Genomic DNA, 15,380 nt, shown 5'->3' with positions numbered 1-15,380 from the left:
AACCCAGACCCCCCTGTGGCTCTTCTGGAGTGGGGCATGAGGGGGTGTGCAACATGGAATGGATCTCAGAGCTGATCATCCTTTGGCAAAATGGCCTTTTCTTGCAAAAACCTGTCTGGCAGCCAGCCTGGTGTCTGCTGTGCTGAGGGCAGGAAGGCAGAGTGAGCATTTCCCTGCAAGGAGCAGGTGGATGGAGCTCTCCAGGCAGCACTGAGGATGGCCCAGCAGTGTGAGGGGCTGTGCTGACCTCCACCCACCAGCTCTGGGCCCTTTCCCTCCTGAGCTTTCCAACACACTCAGTTTGGGGAGCAAAGTGCTGCCAGGGCTCTTTGCCACGTTGGCACTGAGGGCCTGAATCCTGCAGCTCCAGCTAACTGGGATTCCAGCAGGTTGAGACTTGTGTGTTCTGGCATCTCTGGGGCTTTGCAGAGATCCTGCCCAGGGCTGCCATGGGAACAGCTGTAGGATCTGTGTTTGTGTGTAGCCAGCTCTAGGAACCTTTTCAGCTTTTTCTCCCTTTTCTGAATACTTTTGGAGTGAGTTTTAAACCATTAAAACATGTCTGTGTATGGTTAAATTTCCAAAGGAGGGGAGGGTGCACTTCCATTTCTAATGAGAGTGTTCTCAGGAGGGTATTTTACAAACCTGCAGCTGGAGTTTGCCAGCTCTGTGCTGAGGGGAGAATGAAGAATTTCTGCTCATATTGCAGCCAGTATCACAGGAGCAGAGAGGGCTGGAACAGCCTCCCCTCAGTGAGCCTGGCCCAGGTGGAACTCACAGTCCAGAACTGCCACTGCTCTCCTTGTAAAGCTCTTCCCATGTCATCTCACACCTTGGTATTGGCATCCCTAGGCCATTACTTTCCATATAAATGTTCTTTACAAGTGTCAGGTGTTCAGTGCACAGCTACAGGACCCTGCCTTGCCCTGCAGCTGAAAACTGGGTGTAATTGCACAAGATTTGGAGTTAATACTGCACATAAATCTGTCAGGGAAGGCAGTGCACAGGCACAGCATCTCATTTAACACACTGAGCACATTTAATGTGTGTTTTCCCATTCCTCACTGGCACCAAGTAACAGGCTCTGGTTCAGCTGCAGTACTTTGGTTTGTGTGGGTTTTGTTTTAAATATAAAAATGGAGTTCATGGAAGAGATGAAAGTGCTCTCTAGGAGCTGTTTTACAGGGATTTCTGCTCTGGGGGTAATGGATGTGTGCTCATCCTTATGCATGCTGAAATTCTGAGCTTCAGCAAATAACCTGAATTAAGGAGAGTTCAAATAGAAGTTCCTCTTGCTTGGGCAGTACTTTCCATGTGAAAACACTGTGCAGCTGTGGCCAGGACATGCCAAACTGGGTGGGAGGTTTATCTCACCTCCAGCTGCCCAGGGCATCCCTGATGTCTGCCCTTCCCACAGCACCCACCCTGCAGCCTCAGGAGCCCTTGTTTTCTCCCAGGGGAAGTTGTGGTCCTGCTTTACCTGTAACACACCTTGTGGTACCTGTGTTTGGGCCTCTGTTTCCCATGGGATATGAGGAATTCCACAGGGAGACCATAGTCTGCTGGCACAGGAGGGAGCAGAGGACTCAGCTGTACAACCCCCACCTGTGTGAGCCCAAAGGGGGTCACAGTGGGGACAGGAAAGTGCCCTGTGCCCCAAGCCCTGGGAGGATGGGGAGGAAAGGAGGAGCTCCATGGAGACATCCCCAATCCCTGAATGCTACTGATGCTGAGGAGGAAGGGAGCTCCAAGGGCAAGGAGAAGGCAGGTACCATGGAGGAACCTTGAGTGTTGTGTTCAGTTCTGGGCCCCTCAGTTGAGGAAAGAGATTGAGGGGCTGGAGCGGGGCCAGAGAAGAGCAACGAGGCTGGAGAAGGGACTGGATGTGGCACTGAGTGTCCTCTGAAACACCTCCAGGGACAGAGAATCCAACATGTCTTGATCCAACCCCACTGTGATCACCAGCCCAGGGCACAGAGTGCCCTGGGCTGGTGATCACAGTGGGGTTGGATCAAGGGTTGATGATCTCAGAGGTCTCTTCCAACCCAAGTGAGAAGAGCAACGAGGCTGGAGAAGGGACTGGAGCACAAGTGCTGTGGGGAGAGGCTGAGGGAGCTGGGGGTGTTCAGCCTGGAGAAGAGGAGGCTCAGAGGTGACCTCAGCACTGTCTGGAACTGCCTGAAGGGAAGTTCTGGCCAGGTGGGGGTTGGTCTCTTCTCCCAGGCACTCAGCAATAGGACAAGGGGGCACGATGGGCTCAAGCTCTGCCAGGGGAAATTGAAGTTGGAGAGCAGAAAGAAATTCTTTGCAGAGAGAGTGCTCAGGGATTGGAATGGGCTGCCCAGAGAGGGGGTGGATTCCCCATCCCTGGAGGTTTTTCAGCTGAGCTTGGCCGTGGCACTGAGTGCCATGATCTGGTAAAGGGACCAAGGGTTGGACTTGATGATCTCTGAGATCTTTTCCAGCCCAATCCATTCTATGATTCTATGACAGTGCCCTCTGCCAGGGCTACCTGAAGGAGCTGGAACCTGGAGCATCTTCTCCCTGTCTGTGTGTTACACTGATTTACTGGAGATTTATTGCATTTCCTTCCTGTCTGTCTGGTGCCATCTGGTGCCATCTGAACTGGTCTGAGTTCTTGTCAGGTTGCAAACCCTGCTGATAAATCTGCTGAGAGCTCCAGCTCAGGGTGAGCTCACCTTGGTGTTCTTTGTGTTTTGGGCAGGCCATGACTTTCCACTTCAGCTATGAGAATGTGCCACTGCTGTTTTCTGGACTCACAATCAATTCTCCTGGAGGTTAGTAACAATGTCTTGTCCAGTCCAAAGAAAATGTTTGCAATTTGTGTTTAAGGAATAATATTTCAGGAATTACCTTGTTATTTATGCCACAAATTCACAGACCTGCTGTGTTGAGTCTGGTTTAAATGGCACATGTGGGGTGAAAGAAAAGGGAGGTGTTTGCATAATCCAAGAATTTGGTCTCCTTAGGAAAAGTGATTGCTGGTTTCCCTTCCTGGGTGAAATTCCAGTCAGGTGTGACTGAAATTCCCTTTTCCCACCACGGTGCCCAGCCCAGGCCTGCACAGCACAACGTGGTTGTTCAGCCACACAGTGACTGACTGACTGACTGACTGACTGACTGACTGACTGATGGGACAGGTTTTGTTGCACAGAGACAGTGATGTTTCCTCTCTTGTCAGAAATGGCTGGTGCTTTTGTGGCTGTTTTCTTCCTGGCCATGTTTTATGAAGGCCTTAAGATTGCCCGGGAGTGTCTGCTCCGGAAATCCCAAGTGAGCATCCGCTATAACTCCATGCCAGTGCCAGGCCCCAATGGCACCATCCTGATGGAGACACACAAAACTGTTGGGTAAGGATTTCACTTCATTCGAAAGCAAATCTCTCCAGGTGGAACTGGGATGGGAGAAACTTTATGCAGCCAGAACTGAGTGTGTTGACTCCAGGCTGGGACTCTGCTTGGCACTGGCTCAGCCACCCTCGAGGATGGGGCACCAAAGGAGGAAAGCAGCAAGGAGCCAGAGGAGCTTGGGGGTTTTGTGGTGAACACATCTGGGGAGTGCCCAGGGGCAGAGTTTGGGTGTTACATCCAGAGAGCACTAAGGATCCTCCTGGCAGGCAGTCAAGGCCTCTGCACACAACAGGAGCCACTCTGCTTATTGAATAGGGGGGTAAAATAAGTTTTTCTGTAGGAGTGAATGGAGGATGAGTTAATGATGGTCAGAAGAGGACCAGGCACAGCAACACCAGAAGACTTGATCAGAAGGCTTAGAATTTTATTTTTAGTTACAGCTTCACCTTTTATCTCCTCTTGTATCCAACATGCCATCACACTATTGGTTAGTCAGCTCACCAGGCATACATGGAAACATTCCACTGGCTACAGGGTACCCCACATTCTACAGGTGGCTCTCTGCTCCCCAGGGGTGCACTCCAAACTGCTTTTATTCAGGGCTGCACTCTGACCTGCTCCATGTCAGTCTCTCCATCAATTGCCTCAGACATCAGGGGGTCTGCAGACCTGCTGTTAACCCCCACAGGTTTCTCATTAAAAGTTGTGTGCTCCCAGCAAGTTCCTTGCTTTGCTGGCACGTGGGGAAAACCACAGCTCCAGGTTCCTGCAGGAGGGATCCCCTTCTGTGCCATCCCCTGCCCACCTTGGTGTCGTGGCAGCCCAAGAGCTGCGCTTTCCCTGGGCACGTGCCTTTCCCAGCTCCCTCCTGCAGCTCCAGGTTCCTGCAGGAGGGATCCCCTTCTGTGCCATCCCCTGCCCACCTTGGTGTCGTGGCAGCCCAAGAGCTGCGCTTTCCCTGGGCACGTGCCTTTCCCAGCTCCCTCCTGCAGCTCCAGGTTCCTGCAGGAGGGATCCCCTTCTGTGCCATCCCCTGCCCACCTTGGTGTCGTGGCAGCCCAAGAGCTGAGCTTTCCCTGGGCACGTGCCTTTCCCAGCTCCCTCCTGCAGCTCCAGGTTCCCCTTCTGTGCCATCCCCTGCCCACCTTGGTGTCGTGGCAGCCCAAGAGCTGCGCTTTCCCTGGGCATGTGCCTTTCCCAGCTCCCTCCTGTTTGCTGACTGTTGTTTGGGTTTGTGTCCTCAGGCAGCAGATGCTGAGCTTCCCCCACCTCCTGCAGACTGTGCTGCACATCATCCAGGTGGTGGTCAGCTACTTCCTCATGCTGATCTTCATGACCTACAACGGGTACCTGTGCATAGCTGTGGCAGCAGGGGCGGGCACCGGATACTTCTTCTTCAGCTGGAAGAAGGCAGTTGTGGTGGATATCACAGAGCACTGCCATTAACACAGGGTGCTGCCCAGGGGCCTCCCCACCCCTCTGCCCCCTCCTGGAGCAGCCTCCCCGAGGACTGGATCATTCCTGAGCTGCAAGAGAATCATGCTAAAGAAAATCAACTGGAGTGCCCCACAGGCTCCTCCTGGGTGCAGGGTGTGAGAGCTGGGCTGTGCTGCTGCCCCTGAGAGTCCACACAGCCATTCGTGGCCAGGATTTGCTTTATTCTTAGATTATGCTGTGATTGAGATTAGTTGGCTGACAGAAATGTAGAAATTATTCTTTTAAAAAGGAAAACAAACCCATTTTATTTTTCAGTTGTACATGCTCGTCACTGAGGGTTTAATGAACAGTAGGCAAAGCTCCAAGTTGCCACAGAGCCCTGTGTGTGTGAATGGCTGTTTTAATTTGGGGGTTTTTTTCAATGTGTACATAATGCCAGGGGAGGGGTCACCCTGGCATTGTGGCTTTTGGGGCCAATGACACCTTCTGCTGCAGAAGGACTCAGCCTCTGAGGAAGATCTGGTGCTGCACATCAGACACTCAGGTGTGTCCTGGCAAGGGAGGACTCTGACCCGAGGATGTGACCCGTGTGCTTCAGGGAGAGGATGAACCTGCCCTCCAGGCCCACCAGAGGATGAGGAGTGCTGTTAATCTGATGTATCCAGCAGCCTCCAGGGACGACATCTGAGTTTGGCTGCCTTCCCTTCCCAATCATGGAAACACATGGAGCAGACACAGGACAACAGTTGTGTATTTACAGGGCAAAGAGATTCCAAACCAACCATCGAACCCACAGGTACTCCATTGTGGAACTGCAGCTGGATGGATCTAGAGCTAGACTTTGGGTTACTAAAAGCAGTTCTGTAAAAGAGGCAAGAGCTAAATAATGATTTCATGACACTAAAGTCCAAATGGCTGGAGAGGGATGGAGGTGAAGGGGTAGGACAACCATGTTTCTGTAAAGGAGAGATTTGGGGAAGAGGAGCAGGAAAATGCAGGACTACAGCAGCCTTCAGTCTCTCCTCAGGTGACATTTGGAGCAGCTTGGGCTGATTAAAAAGTGTTCCTGACCCAGATGACTCCTCTTTGTCTGAATAATCCCACTGTGCCCGTGCTGGGGGTGCAGAGTTGTTGCTCAGTGCTGTGAGCCCTGCACATGGCACAGGCTGTGAGAGGGGCAGGAGCAGCCCCTGCATACCTGGTGCCCAGGGCAGCCTGGGGGGCTTCTGGGGAGCAGCTCTGGTTCAGCACCTGGATCTCAGACTGCTGGGAATGTGGTGCAAAACTGGAGTCTTCCCTCCCCCCAGGATGCCCAATTTGTGCCTGCAACTGGCTGAAAGGAAGACATTTGGAATTTGAGAAGGGCACTGAGAACAGGCACCACCTGCAGACTAGAACTGGTGTCTGGGCCATGCCCTGAGAACAGGAATCGTGTTGGGGTGAAAGCCTGTGGGCACACACAGGAGCAGTTTTTCCTCTGGAGATGCTGCTGTGTGAGGAAAGGGGATCTTTGGAACAACATGTTGTCACCCAGGAGCCTTCCCAGGGCAAGGCCACGCCTGCTGCTGGGGGCTCCCTGGTGCTGGTGCTGCCACCTGAGCACAGCCCACCCTCCCCACCCTCCTGGCCAGGAAATGCATCACTGCTGCTACCAGGGCTGGAATTGCTCCTCCCAAAGTCAGCCCTCCTGGGCTGCTGCCAGATGTTCATGTGGACATCCTGTTTCCTCTGGACAGTGCAAATAGAGAATAAAAGGAGCTGAGTTGAAAGCAGGTTCCTGGTTTCTGGGTGAAAGAGGCAGAGCTATTTTCGTTGGAGAGTTGTGGCCACCTCCTGGTGAGAGACAGGAAAAGTGCTTCCCAGCCTGGTCTTTGAAGGGAATTATGTCACTGACAGGCTGCAAAGCCCCTGGTGCCCTCTCTGCTCCTGCCCTGTCTGCAGCCATGGCCCTCCATGGCACTGGAAAACTGACCCTTCCCAGCCCTGAGGGAGCTGGGAGGAAACCTTGGTGTTTGTCAGAGGCAGGTGGAGCTGCTCAGTGCTGGAGGTGGAGGCTGGTGCTGGGGGAGGTTTGCACTGTGGGAGCCCAGAGCCCACAGTTCCAGCCCCATTCCCATGGATTTCTCAGGGAGGGGCTGGGTTGCTGCCATCACAGGGTGGCTGATCACAGGGAATGGTCAGGAGTGGCTCTGTGTGGTGACAGGGATTACTTCATATACCTCTTGCTGTGTCTTTCTCTGAACAGAACCTGCTTGGCCTGACCTTGCTGTCACCTCTCACCACCTCTCTGTGTATCCAAGTGACCAGACTTGAACTCTTTGCTTGCAGTGATCAGACAGGGATGACTTGGAGATCAGGCTGTGGCTCTGACAGTGTAAATTTGTTCTTGTTTGCTTTTCTGCCTCCATGTAGCACCTGTGGCCCTGGAATTGTTTCCCCCAAGGATGAGACCCTGTGCCTTCAGAGCTCCTCTCCTGCCCACACAGAGAGGACACAGCTTTGCTCTGCTCTGACATCCCACCCCAGACATGCCACATGTGTGTTGCCACAGGAATTTGATGTGCTCAAGTCTCAGAACCTTTAGAGCCCTCACCTCCCTGTGTTACCAGGACAGCTTTAAACTCAGGCAGCAGAGGGGCTGAACTGAAATGTTTAGCCCATGAGCCTTCACAGGGCAAGGCCATCCCTGCTCTGGGGGCTCCAGGGGGTGGTGCAGCTGTCTCAGCACAGAGTCCTCCCCCTCCCACCCTCCTGGGAAGGAAATCCAGTACTGCTGCTTCCAGCACCTCCTACAGTCAGTGCCAGCTGTTTATTTGGACATCCTGTTTTCCCTGGACAGTGCAAATAGAGAATAAAAGGAGCTGAGTTAAAAGCAAACTTAAGTCCCTAAAGAGCTAAAGAAAAATCTTTTTTCCAGTGTGACAGGGAGGTGACACTGAGCTCAGTGACAGTGCTGTCCTGGGCAGGAGTGTCCCAGGTGTCTGGCAGGTGCCTCAGCTGCTTCCCACAGCCTGTATGGAGCACTGGGAGCCTGGGATGCCCAGGGAAGGGGAAGGGAAGAGGCTGAGGAGAGCAGGGGGGGCTGTGCCACTCCCAAGGCCCAGTCTGTGTCCCCCTGCCTGCTTTGGCCCTGCTTTCCTTAGTTCAGTGTGACAATCCAGAGGAGCCCTGACCCCCCTGTGTCCCACCCTCCCCTTCCCACACATCCCACTGGCTGTGGGTCCCAGCCTGGGGTGCCAGGAGCTTTGGCAGAGCCTGAGCAAAGCCCACCCTCCCTGTGGGTGGGGTGGGCTCTGGGGCAGCCCCAGCCCCTCTGCTGCCTGCAGAGTTACCCCAGGGTTGTGCTGGTACCACGGGGGGTGAGGGCTCTTCTAATGGCTGTATTCAGTTCCTGTCAACACGTGTCATCCTTGGCTGTGGTGTCATCCTTGGTATGTGATGTCATCCTTGGATGTGATGTCATCCTTTGGCTGTGATGCCATTCTTGGGCTGTGATGTCATGCTGGGCTGTGATGTCATGCTTTGGTGTGAGGTCATCCTTGGGCTGTGATGTCATCCTTGGCCTGTGATGTCATCCTTTGTGTGGTGTCATCCTTGGCTGTGATGTCATCATTGGCTGTGGTGTCATCCTTGGCTGTGATGTCATCTTTGGTATGTGATGTCATCCCTGGTATGTGATGTCATCCTTTGTGTGGTGTCATCCTTGGCCTGTGATGTCATCCTTGGCTGTGATGTCATCTTTGGTATGTGATGTCATCCCTGGTATGTGATGTCATCCTTTGTGTGGTGTCATCCTTGGGCTGTGATGTCATCATTGGCTGTGGTGTCATCCTTGGCTGTGATGTCATCTTTGGTATGTGATGTCATCACTGGTATGTGATGTCATCCTTGGCTGTGATGTCATCCTTGGTATGTGATGTCATCCTTGGTGTGGTGTCATCCTTGGCTGTGATGTCATCATTGGCTGCGATGTCATCCTTGGTATGTGATGTCATCATTGGTATGTGACGTCATCCTTGGCCTGTGATGTCATCCTTGGCTGTGATGTCATCCTTGGCCTGTGATGTAATCATTGGCTGTGATGTCATCCTTTGTATGTGATGCCATCCTTGGCTGTGATGTCATCCTTGGCTGTGATGTCATCCTTGGTATGTGATGTCATCATTGGCTGTGATGTCATCCTTGTTATGTGATGTCATCCTGGCTGTGATGTCATCCTTGGTCTGTGATGTCATCCTTGGGTTGTGATGTCATCCTTGGCCTGTGATGTCATCCTCGGCTGTGATGTCATCCTTGGCTGTGATGTCATCCTTGGTATGTGATGTCATCATTGGCTGTGATGTCATCCTTGTTATGTGATGTCATTCTTGGCTGTGATGTCATCCTTGGCTGTGATGTCATCCTTGGTCTGTGATGTCATCCTTGTTATGTGATGTCATTCTTGGCTGTGATGTCATCCTTGGCTGTGATGTCCTGTGCCTGTTTTGTCCCTGATGTTTGGTCTCCACATGCTGTGCCTCTGGGTTATCATCCTGGAGGGAGCTCAGTGTCCAGCCTGTGCCCCTCAGCTGGTTTTTGTCATTTTTCTTTGAGTGCCTTTTGTCTGGAGCCAGTCCCACCAAATGCAGGATTTCTAGTTTTGTTTACAGTGGACTGTCATTTTTGGTTTTATTCTTGCTCTTTGTGGGGGTAACTTGTCTGATATTACTGTGAATATCAAGAATTTCCTGTATATAATTAACCAATAAACTAGATTGCATTTTACTGTGGTGGGGACATGTTTTGGAAACCCTCAGAGGGAGCCCCTGTTGAGGTGCTTGGGGATGGCAATGAGGAGCAGCCTCCTCTGGGCCACCCCAGCCCTGAGCAGTTCTCCCTGGAGCTGCTGGAATGTGGGAAGTCACTGATGCTGAGTTTGTGTCTGTTCCAGCCCTTGGCAGTGTGGGGAGGGATGGAGAGAGGAATTGGTGCCTCCCAGACCTGCCTGCCTTGGAGAGAGAATTGAGGACAGGAATTTAGGGAGCTGGAACAGCCTCCTGAGTGCTGCCCTCTCAGACAGAGCCTGCTGGGAGTGCCAGAACAGCAGAGAGTCCCTGATCACTGGATGTGGTGATAGAGGAGAAAGCAGCTCTGCTCTAGGCCAGGCTCTGGCTCTTTCAGTGGGAAAACAAACATGTAAGGTCTGTGCATCTCCACAGCCTGACCTGACATCTGGGGCACCTACAACACACAAAGCCTGAGTGGAACTGAAGTCCAGCTTGGAGCATTGCTTGGGACACTGAAAAACTGGGACTGGAGCTGTGCTGGAGGGTGGCAGAAAACAGCCCTGGCACAGCAGCAAGGAAGTCTCCAGCTCCCAGGTAACCTGTGGGTGTCCTGGGGCAGGTCCCAGGGATGTGGCACCTCCTTCCCAAGGCCAGGGAGCAGCTCCTTAAACACCACCATCTGCTCAGATTATACAAGTTGGTTCCTCAGGCCCCCTCCCTGTGTGCCAGACCCCTCCTCTGTGGGGCTCTGCCCCCAGTCTCACCCTGCAGTGCCCAGGCAGCTGGTGGGGGCAAATCCAGGGATGGGCTGGAAGAACCAACCTGCCTTTGGGATCCAAGCAGCTCCATCCCCAGGGTAACAAACCAGGGCAGCTCAGGTGACTGAGCAGGGCTGAGCAGAGGAATGAGGAACTGTCCAGGAAACTCTGCTTGCTCAGGAAACACGGGATATCATTGCACATCCATGTGCCCAGTGCTACATCCAGGGCTGCAGCAACTCCCTGCTCAGGGCCCATCCCAGGGGATCCTCCAGCAGGACTTCACCCCCTGGTGCTCCCCCACCACCTGTACCCAATTACAGCAATTCTCCTGTGAGAAAATGTCTCTTTTTATTGAATTTACAAAAATAACAAAGCCAGTGAAACAAAAATAACAGGTAGGAAAATGTACCTCACAACTTCACAATAGATTAGTAGAAAAAACCCTTAACATGCACACCCTTGTACTGGTAATCCTTGTTTAATCCATTTGCTTGTAATAAAACAGTCTGTTTATTTCTTATAAGGGGGTTCTTCCCTGGCTCCTCAGGAGAGGGCAGAGCAGTCCTGGCAGCACAGCCTGGGCACCCAGAGCTGGGGCTTCATCCCAAAACACTCCTCAGTGCAGGCACCAGTGGGGACAGCTGGAGGTTCACAGGGAACATCCCAGGGGCTGGTTGGGATCAGCCTGGGATCCATCCCAGGGGATCCTCCAGCAGGACTTCACCCCTTGGTGCTCCCCCACCACCTGTGCCCAATTACAGCAGCTCCTGTGAGTGTTACTGTGAGAAAATACCTCTTTTTATTGAATTTACAAACATAACAAAGCCCGTGAAACAAAGGAAAATAACAAGTAGGAAGATGTACTTCTAACACGTGTTGGGCGCTCGGGCTACACAAGTCCCCAAAGCGCAGCCCCGAAATCAAATTTCCCTCTTTAAGGCTTCTGAAGTCCCACCCCCTGCACGTGCCAAAGGGGCGTTCCCTCCTCTCTGATTGGTTCAGTTGTGTTGGGAGGCGGGGCCGGGACCAACATGGCCGCCCCCATGGCTGACCACGTGGCAGGGGGTGCCTTATTTCCATTTATTTCCATTTATTTCGCAATTCCCTTATCCCCGGTCCCCGGTCCCTGTCCAGGTAGGTCAGAACTTCACCATACGCCTGTAGATTAACAGAAAAACCCTTAACATGCACCCCCTTATATTAGTGAGCCTCGTTTAATCCATTTGCTTGTAATAAAACTGTGTTTGTTTCTTATCCAGGGCTTCTTCCCTGGCTCCTCAGGAGAGGGCAGAGCAGTCCTGGCAGCACAGCCTGGGCACCCAGAGCTGGGGCTTCATCCCAGAACACTCTCCAGGTGCTCCTCAGTGCAGGCACCAGTGGGGAGAGCTGGAGATTCACAGGGAACATCCCAGGGGCTGGTTGGGATCAGCCTGGGATCCATCCCAGGGGATCCTCCAGCAGGACTTCACCCCCTGGTGCTCCCCCTGCAGCCTGTACCCAATTACAGCAGCTCCTGTGAGTGTTACTGTGAGAAAATTTCTCTTTTTATTGAATTTACAAAATAACAAAGCCCGTGAAACAAAGAAAAATAACAAGTAGGAAGATGTACTTCTAACACGTGTTGGGCGCTCGGGCTACACAAGTCCCCAAAGCGCAGCCCCGAAATCAAATTTCCCTCTTTAAGGCTTCTGAAGTCCCACCCCCTGCACGTGCCAAAGGGGCGTTCCCTCCTCTCTGATTGGTTCAGTTGTGTTGGGAGGCGGGGCCGGGACCAACATGGCCACCCCCATGGCTGACCACGTGGCAGGGGGTGCCTTATTTCCATTTATTTCGCAATTCCCTTATCCCCGGTCCCTGTCCAGGTAGGTCAGAACTTCACCATACGCCTGTAGATTAACAGAAAAACCCTTAACATGCACCCCCTTATATTAGTGAGCCTCGTTTAATCCATTTGCTTGTAATAAAACTGTGTTTGTTTCTTATCCAGGGCTTCTTCCCTGGCTCCTCAGGAGAGGGCAGAGCAGTCCTGGCAGCACAGCCTGGGCACCCAGAGCTGGGGCTTCATCCCAGAACACTCCTCAGTGCAGGCACCGGTGGGGAGAGCTGGAGGTTCACAGGGAACATCCCAGGGGCTGGTTGGGATCAGCCTGGGATCCATCCCAGGGGATCCTCCAGCAGGACTTCACCCCCTGGTGCTCCCCCACTGCCTGTGCCCAATTACAGCAGCTCCTGTGAGAAAATTTCTCTTTTTATTGAATTTACAAAAATAACAAAGTCCATGAAACAAAGGAAAATAACAAATAGGAAAATGTACCTCACAACTTCAAGATAGATTAGTAGAAAAACCCCTTAACATGCACCCCCTTTATTAATGACTCTTGTTTAATCCATTTCCTTGTAATAAAACAGTCTATTTATTTCTTATAAGGGGGTTCTTCCCTGGCTCCTCAGGAGAGGGCAGAGCAGTCCTGGCAGCACAGCCTGGGCACCCGGAGCTGGGGCTTCATCCCAGAACACTCTCCAGGTGCTCCTCAGTGCAGGCACCGGTGGGGAGAGCTGGAGATTCACAGGGAACATCCCAAGGGCTGGTTGGGATCAGCCTGGGATCCATCCCAGGGGATCCTCCAGCAGGACTTCACCCCCTGGTGCTCCCCCACTGCCTGTGCCCAATTACAGCAGCTCCTGTGAGAAAATTTCTCTTTTTATTGAATTTACAAAAATAACAAAGTCCATGAAACAAAGGAAAATAACAAATAGGAAAATGTACCTCACAACTTCAAGATAGATTAGTAGAAAAACCCCTTAACATGCACCCCCTTTATTAATGACTCTTGTTTAATCCATTTCCTTGTAATAAAACAGTCTATTTATTTCTTATAAGGGGGTTCTTCCCTGGCTCCTCAGGAGAGGGCAGAGCAGTCCTGGCAGCACAGCCTGGGCACCCAGAGCTGGGGCTTCATCCCAGAACACTCTCCAGGTGCTCCTCAGTGCAGGCACCAGTGGGGAGAGCTGGAGGTTCACAGGGAACATCCCAGGGGCTGGTTGGGATCAGCCCGGGATCCATCCCAGGGGATCCTCCAGCAGGACTTCACCTCGGAGCGTTCCCACCGCCCCCTGCAGCCGTTTCACGGCACCTCGAGTGAGTGTGGCCATAAATTACAAAGGCAAGAGGTGTTTCTTTAGCACAAACCCCGTGCCGGGGGCGCCCCTGGCGGTGCCGGCCCCGCGCCCGTCACAGCTCGAAGGATCCGAAGTGCGCGGCGCGGCCCCCGCCCTTGGGCTGCGCTTTGTACCCGATGCGGTCACTGATGAGCTGCTCTCGGCTCTTGTGCTCCGGGCCCAGCGCCGGCGCCGCCGCCTCCGCCTCCTCCCCGCCCGCTGCAGCCTCGTCCCGCTGCTTCCTGCGGCCCTGGGGGCAGAACGGAACGGGTCAGAGCCGGGACAGGGACAGGGACAAGGGACAGGGACAGATACAATGACAGGGCAGGGACAGGGACGGGGCAGGCTCAGGGACAGGGACAAGGGACAGGGACAGATACAATGACAGGGCAGGGACAGGGACGGGGCAGGCTCAGGGACAGGGAACGGGCAGGGACAGGGAAGGGGAAGGGACAGGGACAGGGAAGGGGCAGGGACAGGGATGGGAGAGGAACAGGGACGGGGCAGGCTCAGGGACAGGGGCAAGAACGGGACAAGGAAGGGACAGGGAAGGGGAAGGGACGGGGCAGGGATAGGGACAGGGACAGATAACAATGACAGGGACAAGGGCAAGGACAGGGCAGGGGCAGGTTTAGGAACAGGGAAGGGACAGGGAAGGGGAAGGGACAGGGGCAGGGATAGGGACAGGGACAGAGACAAGGCAGGGAAGGGGCAGCGACAGAGAAGGGACAAGGAAGGGACAGGGAAGGGGCAGGGACAGGGACAGGGACAGGGAACGGGCAGGGACAGGGAAGGGACAGGGGCAGGGATAGGGACAGGGACAGATAACAATGACAGGGACAGGGACAGGGCAGGGGCAGGTTTAGGGACAAGGACAAGGACAGGGCAGGGACAGGGGCAAGAACGGGACAGGGACAGAGACAGGGCAGGGACGGGGCAGGGACAGATACAATGACAGGGACAGACACAGGGACAGGGAAGGGGCAGGGACAGGATCAGGGACAGACACAGGGACAGGGAATGGGCAGGGATGGGACAGGAACAGGGCAGGGACAGGATCAGGGACAGACACAGGGACAGGGAATGGGCAGGGATGGGACATGAACAGGGACAGGGAAGGGACAGGGACAGACACAGGGACAGGGAAGGGACAGGGACAGACACAGGGACAGGGAAGGGACAGGGACAGATACAATGACAGGGACAGACACAGGGACAGGGAAGGGACAGGGACAGATACAATGACAGGGAATGGGCAGGGATGGGACAGGAACAGGGCAGGGACAGGATCAGGGACAGACACAGGGACAGGGAATGGGCAGGGATGGGACAGACACAGGGACAGGGAAGGGACAGGGACAGACACAGGGACAGGGAAGGGACAGGGACAGATACAATGACAGGGGCAGGGCTGGGGCCGCCTCGCCGCGTCCCGCTCGCACCTCCAGCTCCTTCCGCACGCCCTCGAACTCCTCGATGTCGTCCAGCTTCAGCTCCAGCCGAGTCGGCTTCCGGCGGAGCATCGCGACAGGCGGCGACAGCGACAGCGACGGCGACAGCGGCCCGCGCGGGGCACGCCGGGAGGTGTGGCAGGCAGCGCTGAGCGCGCATGCGCGCGCTCAGCTCTGCCTGCCACACCTCCCGGCGTGCCCCGCGCGGGTGGCCATTAGCGGGCAATGCATCTCCCAGCGTGCCCCGCGCATACCCACGCACCCATCCCGCCTACATATCCCGGCGTGCACCACGCGCCCAGCGCAGCCATCCCCGCCTACACCTCCCGGCGTGCCCCACGCGTTCCTCCATTACCGCTCACTGCACTTCCCAGCGTGCCCCGCGCGTCCCAGCCCACCCATCCCCGCCTACATCTCCCAGCGTGCCACGCGGGG

At 54.2% G+C, this 15,380-nt stretch overlaps 2 protein-coding genes across 7 annotated transcripts in view; one reads left to right on the top strand and one right to left on the bottom strand.

Moving 5' to 3' along the window:
* Positions 1 to 9,572, top strand: part of SLC31A1 (solute carrier family 31 member 1) — a 37,201-nt gene extending 27,629 nt beyond the window's left edge. For all 6 annotated transcript variants that reach the window (XM_071574576.1, XM_071574573.1, XM_071574577.1 and 3 more), the window contains 3 exons: positions 2,726 to 2,798; positions 3,203 to 3,371; positions 4,616 to 9,572. In XM_071574576.1, the coding sequence (XP_071430677.1) occupies positions 2,726 to 2,798; positions 3,203 to 3,371; positions 4,616 to 4,817 (444 nt within the window). In that variant the 3' untranslated portion in view covers positions 4,818 to 9,572. The remainder of the gene's footprint in view (positions 1 to 2,725; positions 2,799 to 3,202; positions 3,372 to 4,615) is intronic.
* A 2,993-nt stretch (positions 9,573 to 12,565) lies between these two features.
* CDC26 (cell division cycle 26) lies at positions 12,566 to 15,071 on the bottom strand. Its single transcript, XM_071574332.1, has 2 exons — positions 14,937 to 15,071; positions 12,566 to 13,744 (listed from the first exon to the last, which is right to left on the bottom strand). The coding sequence occupies exons 1-2, from the start codon at positions 15,015 to 15,017 to the stop codon at positions 13,568 to 13,570; spliced, it is 258 nt and encodes an 85-aa protein (XP_071430433.1). The 5' UTR covers positions 15,018 to 15,071; the 3' UTR covers positions 12,566 to 13,567.
* Between the last annotated feature and the right edge of the window lie 309 nt (positions 15,072 to 15,380).

The sequence above is a fragment of the Pithys albifrons genome, chromosome 20 (assembly GCF_047495875.1).
Source record: "Pithys albifrons albifrons isolate INPA30051 chromosome 20, PitAlb_v1, whole genome shotgun sequence".
Taxonomy (NCBI): domain Eukaryota; kingdom Metazoa; phylum Chordata; class Aves; order Passeriformes; family Thamnophilidae; genus Pithys; species Pithys albifrons.
Note: the sequence above shows the minus strand (reverse complement) of the source record. Positions and strands in the feature narration are given on the sequence as shown.

Coding starts and splice junctions, on each gene's coding strand:
- CDC26 (XM_071574332.1), bottom strand. CDS start 15,017: ATGCTCCGCCGGAAGCCGACTCGGCTGGAGCTGAAGCTGGACGACATC. Junction 13,745..14,936: donor GCGTGCGGAAGGAGCTGGAG/GTGCGAGCGGGA, acceptor TTCTGCCCCCAG/GGCCGCAGGAAGCAGCGGGA.